Below are 9362 nucleotides of genomic sequence, written 5' to 3'. Positions count from 1 at the left end.
TGTGTAAAATATTATTCTTAGTTCGATATGACATTTAATGTGGTATAAAATATTATTTTTTCAAAATGGTAAGACACTATCCCTTATAATTTAGGGGTATTTATTCAATAATCAATGAAAATAAACCACATAAGTAAATTTATATGATAATCCCACCGTCCCGGTATATAAGATATTTTGACTAAATTTATTATTCATTTATCTTGTTTTGACCGTATTTTTTTAATAACATGTAGATGTAAACATTAACATATAAGATATTGTTTGATTTGTTTTGATGAGTATTTTCAAAATATCAAGTTTTTATACTTTTTACAAATAGACAATTATTAATATATTAATTAGTGAGCAGAATTGTGGATTTACTTTTTACATGCATATTTTGACAATTATTAATATATTAATATATCAAGTTTTTATACTTTTTACAAATAGACAATTATACTTTTTACATGCATATGATTTGTTTTCGTTAATTTGGTAAGTATTCCAAATTATGAAGAAATAGACAAATAATGCAAAAAAAAAACTTTCAAAAAAATATATACTATTTTTTTTAGGCGAAAGAAAAATAGATTAAGAAAGCCAAAGTACAAAAGGCAGGGGTAAAAAATCTAACCACCTAGCGAATTAACACAAAAGTGTAGGTCAATATCCTAACGGATAATACATATAGACAAAACAACACGGGTGAACTGAAGATAACCCCAATTAACTCTAACAAACGACCACTAATCACGAGTATTACTTAACCAAAGAGGAAAAATTACATAAAATTGTCCATAAATATAATATTTATTTCGGTTAAAATTTGAAATTAAAATGTCTATGTGAGTTTTGGTTAAAGTTATTTATTATTTGTCCCGCGACTTGGTTTTATTAACAGAGATGTTGTATTATACATGTAGGATCTGAGGTCCGAACTCCGACCATTTTAATTATCCAGGTCAAAAGTTGAATTTTTATCCACTTGACAAAAAAAATACTTAGCATATTTTTGAAGACCAATAGATTATTAATGATTTTTCTCTCTCAATAATATACTTATTTATTTGTATAGCAATGAATTCTATATTAATTAATCTATTTACCTTATCTAATTTATTTATATTGCAAGTTGGATTTCAATTGTCTGATTAACTCCCACATCAAATATGAATGAGAAAAAAGTTGAATTTATAAGAAGGTGACCAATTAACCTAATATCTTAAAGTTTTGGGTTGAGATGTGGCGTCTCCCTCACTTGTGGTCTGAAGCATTGACTTAATGTTTCTCCTGAACTTCACCAGACTCCTCAATAGAAATATCGAAATTGCTAAGTTGGATGTCATGAGTCATGACCAGAGTTCGAACTCTAATCCTCTATTTTGTATACGTAAATTTTTAATGATTTACCATTTTGTTTATTATGTAAAAAACATAAAAAAAGACAAAAAAACTCTTTCACAAGAAAAAATGAAAACCATATAAAATTACTGTATTAATCTGAAATTGTGTGACCAAGAAACTTTTTCCTTTTACTGTTATTGATTACATAAACATTGATTGCATTCACCTGTCAAAGTACCTTTTTCCTGTTTTGGTCTCTTTCTCTCACTTTGATGAATGAATGAAAAAAATTAAGCTGAAGTGAAAGTAGTAGTAGTAACCAGCTTTTGATGATATACAACATATACCAGTAGTAGTAGTTCTTTCTTTCTTTCTAATCTTTCTATCTATCTATCTATCAATTTTTTCTTTTATGTCTCTCTCATTCATTTACATTTTTCATTTGTTTGCTTATACAAACGGCAACCTTATTAACTGCTACACTTACTCACACCAACTTATTCTTCTCTCTCTCTCTACACAATTCTCTTCATCAACCATCAAGTAAGAGACATCTTCACCTTTCATTTAGAGCAAAGAATTCTCATTATCTCTACCTTCAAGTTTTTCCCATTATACCCTTTGAATTTATAGACCCTATATGTATGTATACTAGTATAGTAGGGATCAAAGGTTCTTTTTTTCTTGGCTTATCATGTTTGTTCTTTTCACATTAATTAATAATAATTGAAAGTTCAAATTTTTAGGTAAAGGGGTTGGCCTAATTTTTTTGCTTTTTCATATAGGGTGTTAAAAATTTGATCTTTTTGTTGTTTTTGTGATGGGAATTTCTTTAACTCTGTCGGGTATGACTCATAGTTTACTGATAAGCAGACTAATTTGCGAGATCAAATCTCGTGTGTTCTTTGTTTGCGTTTTCGGTTGATTTTTAATAGATTTTTTCTATTGAGAATTAGAGGATCATTTGAAATTTATAGAGAAAATTTGAAGAAAAAATGCCTGAAGGGGGAAGAAAGAGGATACATTTTAGCAAGATATATTCATTTTCATGTTTCAAATCTTCATATAGAGATGGTCATTCACAAATTGGACAAAAAGGGTATTCAAGAGTTGTTTATTGTAATGATCCTGATAATATTGAAGCAATTCAGTTGAATTATGGTGGAAACTATGTTTCAACTACAAAGTACACAGCTTTTAATTTTATACCAAAGTCATTATTTGAACAGTTTAGAAGGGTTGCAAATATCTACTTTCTTGTTGTTGCTTGTGTTTCATTTAGTCCTTTAGCACCTTATACAGCTTCAAGTATTGCTGCACCTTTGGTAGCTGTGATTGGTGCTACTATGGCTAAAGAAGCTGTGGAAGATTGGAGAAGGAGAAAACAGGTACTGTTTCACTTTTATTTATTTATTTAATGTTACTTTTCATCTTGTACTTATGCCTTGTTTGGATAAACAACTTAATTAAGTGCTTTTAGCTTAAGTTGTCATCATATAAGTACTTATGTATAAGCATTTTCTATAACAAAAATAAAATAAAGTTAAACTATTTTCATATAAGCTGTTTTTCGTAAGAGAGCTAATGGAAATAAGCTGAAAACACATATGAACAGGTAGTGTTTCACTTTATTTATTTCTTTAATGCTACTTTTCATCTTAGGCCATGTTTGGATAAATATCTGAATTAAGTGATTATTATATAAGTGTTTATGTATAAGCTATTTCAATGTCAAAAGATAAAATCAAGTCAAACTGTTTTCAAATGGGTTATAAGCTGTTTTCGTAAGCTATTTTGAACATGTCTTTAAGTTATTTTCATAACTCTACCAAACAATCTCACAAGTACTTTTACCAGAAAATAAGCTAAAATAAGTCAATCCAAACATATTCTTAGTTGATCATCCTCTTAGTGGTAGTTTCTACAAAGGCTTAAATTTGTATGTCCTATAAAATTGGACTATATACTTAATTGGTGCAATCATGCCTTTATGAGTAGGTAGTATTGCTGATGTAATTTATGCTTTATGGCAGAATCCAGCTTTTGTCTAGGAATATTTGGTTGGAAAACTAGGCTTAACAGCTTTATTATCATACAATGCACAAGAGTTCAAAAGTGGTTCTAGGAAACATTATTGTTCCATAACATTCTCTGATGTAATTAAGTGTTGCTTTATGCCTACATAACGTGTGTCGACATTTTTTTTGTGCATATCATTTTTTTGTATGTTGATAATTTGCTTTGGCTGTGCTCGACTATTTTCGTGTTACGAGTCACCATTTTCAATCGGTTTCTATCAAATCTTTAGTTCTAGATAGTTTTCGTATTTTCCTTTTTTTGATAATGTCATTTTCAATTGGTTTCTTTAGGATATAGAGGCGAACAACCGAAAGGTTCAGGTATATGGTAGAAACCACACATTTGTTGGGACGAGATGGAAGAAACTTCGTGTTGGTGATGTGATTAAAGTGTACAAGGATGAATACTTTCCTTCTGATCTTCTTCTGCTTTCGTCAAGTTATGGGGATGGTGTTTGCTACGTTGAGACAATGAATCTTGATGGAGAAACTAATCTAAAACTAAAGCATGCCTTGGAGGTGACAACTAGTCTTAATGATGAAAAATCTCTCCAGAAGTTTAGGGCTATGGTCAAATGTGAGGATCCTAATGAAAATCTGTACTCATTTATCGGAACTTTAAAATACGAGGGTGTAGAATATCCTCTTTCATTGCAACAAATCCTTTTAAGAGATTCTAAGCTCAGAAATACCGAATATATCTACGGTGTAGTTATCTTCACTGGTCAGGATACGAAAGTGATGCAGAATTCCATTGATCCTCCATCAAAGCGAAGCAAAATTGAGAGAAAAATGGATGAGATAATCTACATTCTCTTCAGTGCCTTGATTTTGATATCCTTTATCGGTTCTTTGTTTTTCGGTGTCAATACCCAAAAGGATATTAGCAGTGATGGAAATTACATAAGATGGTATCTTCATCCGGATGATTCGACCGTATTTTTCGATCCTAGAAGGGCAGGCCTCGCTTCAATTCTTCATTTTTTGACTGCCCTTATGTTGTATGGATATCTGATTCCGATATCACTTTATGTGTCGATAGAAGTTGTGAAAGTTCTTCAAAGTATTTTCATCAATCAAGATCAAGAAATGTATTTTGAAGAATCAGATAGGCCGGCTCACGCGCGCACATCTAATTTGAATGAAGAACTTGGTCAAGTTGATACCATATTGTCCGATAAAACCGGTACTTTGACATGTAACTCTATGGAGTTTGTCAAATGTTCCATAGGGGGTATTCCGTACGGCCGTGGTATTACGGAAGTGGAGAAGGCACTTGCTAGGAGAGCGAAGGATGGTGAATCCAAAACTGATGCTTATTCATCTGATTTCTTGAGTCAGAGTAGCGATGCGGTGGACTCTCAAAAGCCAATTAAGGGCTTTAACTTTAAAGACGAACGCATAATGAATGGACAATGGATCAATGAACCACATCCGGATATCATAGAGAAATTCTTTCGAGTTTTAGCTATATGTCATACAGCAATTCCTGATGAAGATAAAGCGTCGGGAGAAATTTCCTATGAAGCTGAGTCGCCAGATGAAGCTGCATTTGTCATAGCTGCAAGGGAGCTTGGTTTTGAGTTTTTTTCTAGGACACAAACAAACATATCGTTGCATGAACTGAATCATGAACGCGGAAAAAAGGTTGACAGGTTGGCTAACTCCTTTTACCGTGTTTTTTGACAATGTATTTCTATCAGTGTCCCTCAGCTCATCAATTGATATACTTGAACTTTGAACCTGTTTGATATTTTGATCCATAATCTGGCATAATGAGAAAAACTAATTTAAAAAATTGTTTATGTAATTCTTGGCACATTTTTATTCTTTCTGAATTTTGTGTTTAATTTTTTTTTTTGTTAAATTTTTGGACGAGTAGAGTGTACCAGCTTCTGCATGTCTTAGAGTTCAGCAGTTCGCGCAAAAGAATGTCAGTGATAGTGAGGAGCGAGGAAAATAAAATATTGCTCCTATGCAAGGGTGCAGACAGGTTTCAATTACTATCTACATTTTTTTACAGGGTTAAATATATTTTGAGTCCCTATAAAGTTATAAGTTTCATCCCTATAAACATTTTGTTCAGTTTTTTTAGTCCCTACATTTTCAACAATTTTTTCTGTAGGAACGAAACTTGAAAGTTCATAAATTTTATAGGGACTAAAAATATATTTAACCATTTTATTTATATAACGGAGTTGTCAAGTGTAAGTTGCGCATCGCGATTTCAAATGTTGTATTTCCATGCAGTGTTATGTTTGAAAGGCTCTCACAACATGGAAGAGAGTTTGAAGCTGAAACAAATGATCATATCAAAAGATATTCTGAGGCAGGTTTAAGAACTCTCGTAATCACATACCGTGAACTTGGTGAAGAGGAATATAATCTGTGGGACAAGGAGTTCTCGAAGGCCAAAACTTCTTTAGCAGCAGACCGAGATACACTGGTGGATGCAGCTGCCGACAAGATGGAAAGAGATTTGATACTTCTTGGAGCTACCGCAGTTGAGGATAGACTTCAAAAGGGGGTCAGTATAAATTTTCTTTCGAGTATTTTTACCTCAGGATGATGAAAAATATGATTGAATGTCTGTCAACGTCAATATATAGATAATACATTGTGACAATTAATACGCACACACAAAAGAGCTCAAGCTTTATAGATAATAACCAAAAAATGCCGGAACAAAAATTCAGTTCTAAAGAAAACAAATAAATAAAACGCACAAAATACCATAATCCATCAATCACAGTGTTTGGCCAATTGTGCCTACATCGCCGACAATAGAGTAGATGCTGTAGTTTTTCGTTTATGCAACTATGTTTTCAGCTCCACTCGCCACCCTCGAGCAACTACCTACTTATCAGCAAATTTGAGTCATACTCAATAGAAAAAAAAATCCATTATAAACTTACCACTATTAATTATGTGCTTTATTAGTTGATGAAGTTAATTTTGTTTACTTAAAATACAGGTTCCTGAATGTATCGAAAAGCTTGCTAAGGCAGGAATCAAGTTATGGGTATTGACTGGGGACAAAATGGAAACTGCAGTGAATATAGGGTACACGAACGATACTTGTTTTGATTTTTGTTTCTAATAAATAAATGTTGTCAAATAGCGGCTATAGTGACACTATAGTATAGCGGAATTTTAACTAATTGTTATTGTTCTGTGATACGCGATTCGGTACAAAGTGTTGTCCAGTAGCAGCTACAACAGTGCTATAGTATTGTGTCGTAACAGAATTTGAACAAACTGTTATTTTTTACGATATGCGATTGACAACACCGGAACATTTTGTTGAATTTTATTAAGTTGACACTAATTTTTCACCCCTCCCTTTTAACAGGTATGCTTGTAGTTTACTTCGACAAGACATGAAACAAATAGTGATCACTCTTGATTCATCAGATATCCTATCATTGGAGAAGCAAGGGGACAAGGAGGCTCTAGCAAAGGTACATGAACTTGCGAGTTTTTTAACATTCATTTCTCTCTCATTATTTTCGACCTTTGATACAATGATTGCTTAGGCCTCTCATGAAAGTATCGAGAAACAAATTGAAGAAGGAATCTTGCAAATCAAGTCATCAAAAGAGAGTTCTGGTACAGAAAAGGAAAGTTTTTCATTTGGATTGATAATTGATGGAAGGTCATTGGAGTATTCTCTCAGCAACGGTTTGGAGAAATCATTCTTTAAGCTGGCTAGTAATTGCGCTACTGTCATATGTTGCCGGTCTTCACCAAAACAGAAAGCTCGCGTGAGTATTATGGATGTACTATTTGAAATTTTCTTCATATAAATAGTGGAAATTTCTTGTACATAATCGCATCATACCAAAAAAAATATGCAGGTTACAAAATTGGTTAAATTGGAAACCGGGAAGACAACTTTATCTATCGGTGATGGTGCAAATGATGTCGGTATGCTTCAAGAGGCCGATATTGGAGTTGGCATTAGTGGAGCTGAAGGGATGCAGGTTAAATATGCATTTTCTTGAACTTAATTGAGTTATGCTATTTGATTAAATAGTCGTTTAGGTCCTTGAATGTTTCAAACGCTGTCACTATAGTATGGATATTATTTTTAAAAATATATTTGTTATCTACAGGCTGTAATGGCGAGTGATTATGCAATCGGTCAATTTCGTTTTCTGGAGCGTTTGTTGTTGGTACATGGCCACTGGTGTTATAGGCGAATATCAATGATGGTAAAATCATGCACCGAAAGAACTGTGTTTGTGAATGTATCATGTATGTTATATAGATATACTTTAGGAAACTTAATCCTAAAAAAACTTGCTTTATTTGTTGATGCAGATATGTTACTTTTTCTATAAGAACATTGCATTTGGATTTACCCTATTTTGGTTTGAAGCATATGCTTCATTCTCCGGTCAAGCCGCTTACAACGATTGGTACATGTCGTGTTACAATGTGTTCTTCACTTCACTACCGGTAATCGCTCTAGGTGTTTTTGATCAGGATGTTTCTGCCAAACTATGCCAAAAGGTACTAGATTTCCATTTCTTTAAATTGCTTAAGTACATATACTTAGCACAAATGGTTATAGCATAAGTGCTTAATTAAGCTGTTTATCCAAAAATGACCTAAATTTTACCGTGGTCTTACGCTGCATTACACTATTATTTTCTAAAATATTTGCACTTGTCTACATAGTTATTAAATTATGTGATTACTTGCAATCCAAGGAAACCTATGCTAAACAAACTATCTTTATATACAGCATCCCTTTCTATATCTAGAAGGAGTAGAGAACACACTCTTCAGCTGGACTCGGATAATCGGATGGATGTTGAACGGAGTCATTAGTTCATTGCTAATCTTCTTCTTAACCACTAACTCCGTCTTAAATCAAGCCTTCACAAAAGACGGTCAAGTGGTAGATTTCGAAATACTCGGTGTCATAATGTATACATGTGCAATTTGGGTTGTAAATTGTCAAATGGCACTTTCAATCAACTACTTCACTTGGATCCAACATTTTTTCATTTGGGGTAGTATTGTCATTTGGTATGTTTTCTTGTTGATTTATGGTTATATGTCTCCAACAACATCTACAACAGCTTATAGGGTATTTGTTGAAGCATGTGCTCCTAGTGCTTCATATTGGTTAATAACCCTTTTTGTTGTTATTTGTGTTCTTATACCATATTTTTGTTATAGAGCTTTTCAAAGTAGGTTTTTACCAATGTATCATGATATCATACAAAGAAAACAAGTAGAAGGAACTGAATTTGAGATTTCTGATGAGTTACCTAAACAAGTTCAAGGTAAACTAATAAATATGAGAGAAAGATTGAAGCAAAGGGAAGGTTGAATATATGTAAAATGTAAATATGGTTTGAAACTTACATTCTTGGAAGTGGAATTGTATTGGTTTATTGATGTAGTATGGATTGGAAATAGTTTTTTTTTTTTTTAAGAGTTGATTTCATTTTTTATTTATTTAGTTTTTTATATGATGTAGATTAGCTATGTAAAGGTTGTGTATATTGGTTTAGCATATATAGCATGTGTATTTTTTAATGGAAATATATGCACATATTTTGCTATATGTATTATTTGTGTGTGTGTGTGTGAGAACTACTAGAAATAAATTTTACCATTAGTTTGAAGAATAATTAAGGATAGGGATTTAGAATTTTTGAATGTAGAATATATAGAGAATCCGAATCTCCTTGGGATTTTAATAAATTTACAACAGAATATTTTGTTTGGATTCAAAATAAATATACCTATATATAAAAAATAATTACACATGACCAAAATGTCGATGAATAACAAATTGCGTCGCTAAACCTTTTTGGGCTCATAAAAATAAAGGAGCTACTTTTGCCATCCTACTTTTTGAGTAACCAGTAGGGCGGCAAAAGTAAATCCCTAAAAACAATTGGGTGCATAAAAAAATTTGGGCTCAAAAAATTCTTA

The 9362-nt window shown here is 32.4% G+C and overlaps 1 protein-coding gene across 1 annotated transcript; it reads left to right on the top strand.

The window, feature by feature from the left end:
- The first annotated feature begins 1493 nt into the window (after positions 1–1493).
- On the top strand, positions 1494–8837 carry LOC123906581 (probable phospholipid-transporting ATPase 8). Its single transcript, XM_045956521.1, has 11 exons — positions 1494–2717; positions 3699–5062; positions 5290–5400; positions 5658–5934; positions 6382–6470; positions 6760–6868; positions 6944–7171; positions 7265–7390; positions 7523–7621; positions 7731–7922; positions 8158–8837. Exons 1-11 carry the CDS (start codon positions 2325–2327, stop codon positions 8749–8751), a joined length of 3582 nt encoding a protein of 1193 aa, XP_045812477.1. The 5' UTR covers positions 1494–2324; the 3' UTR covers positions 8752–8837.
- The last annotated feature ends 525 nt before the right edge of the window (positions 8838–9362 follow it).

This window comes from Trifolium pratense, linkage group LG2 (assembly GCF_020283565.1).
Source record: "Trifolium pratense cultivar HEN17-A07 linkage group LG2, ARS_RC_1.1, whole genome shotgun sequence".
NCBI classification, from domain to species: Eukaryota; Viridiplantae; Streptophyta; class Magnoliopsida; order Fabales; family Fabaceae; genus Trifolium; species Trifolium pratense.
Note: the sequence above shows the minus strand (reverse complement) of the source record. Positions and strands in the feature narration are given on the sequence as shown.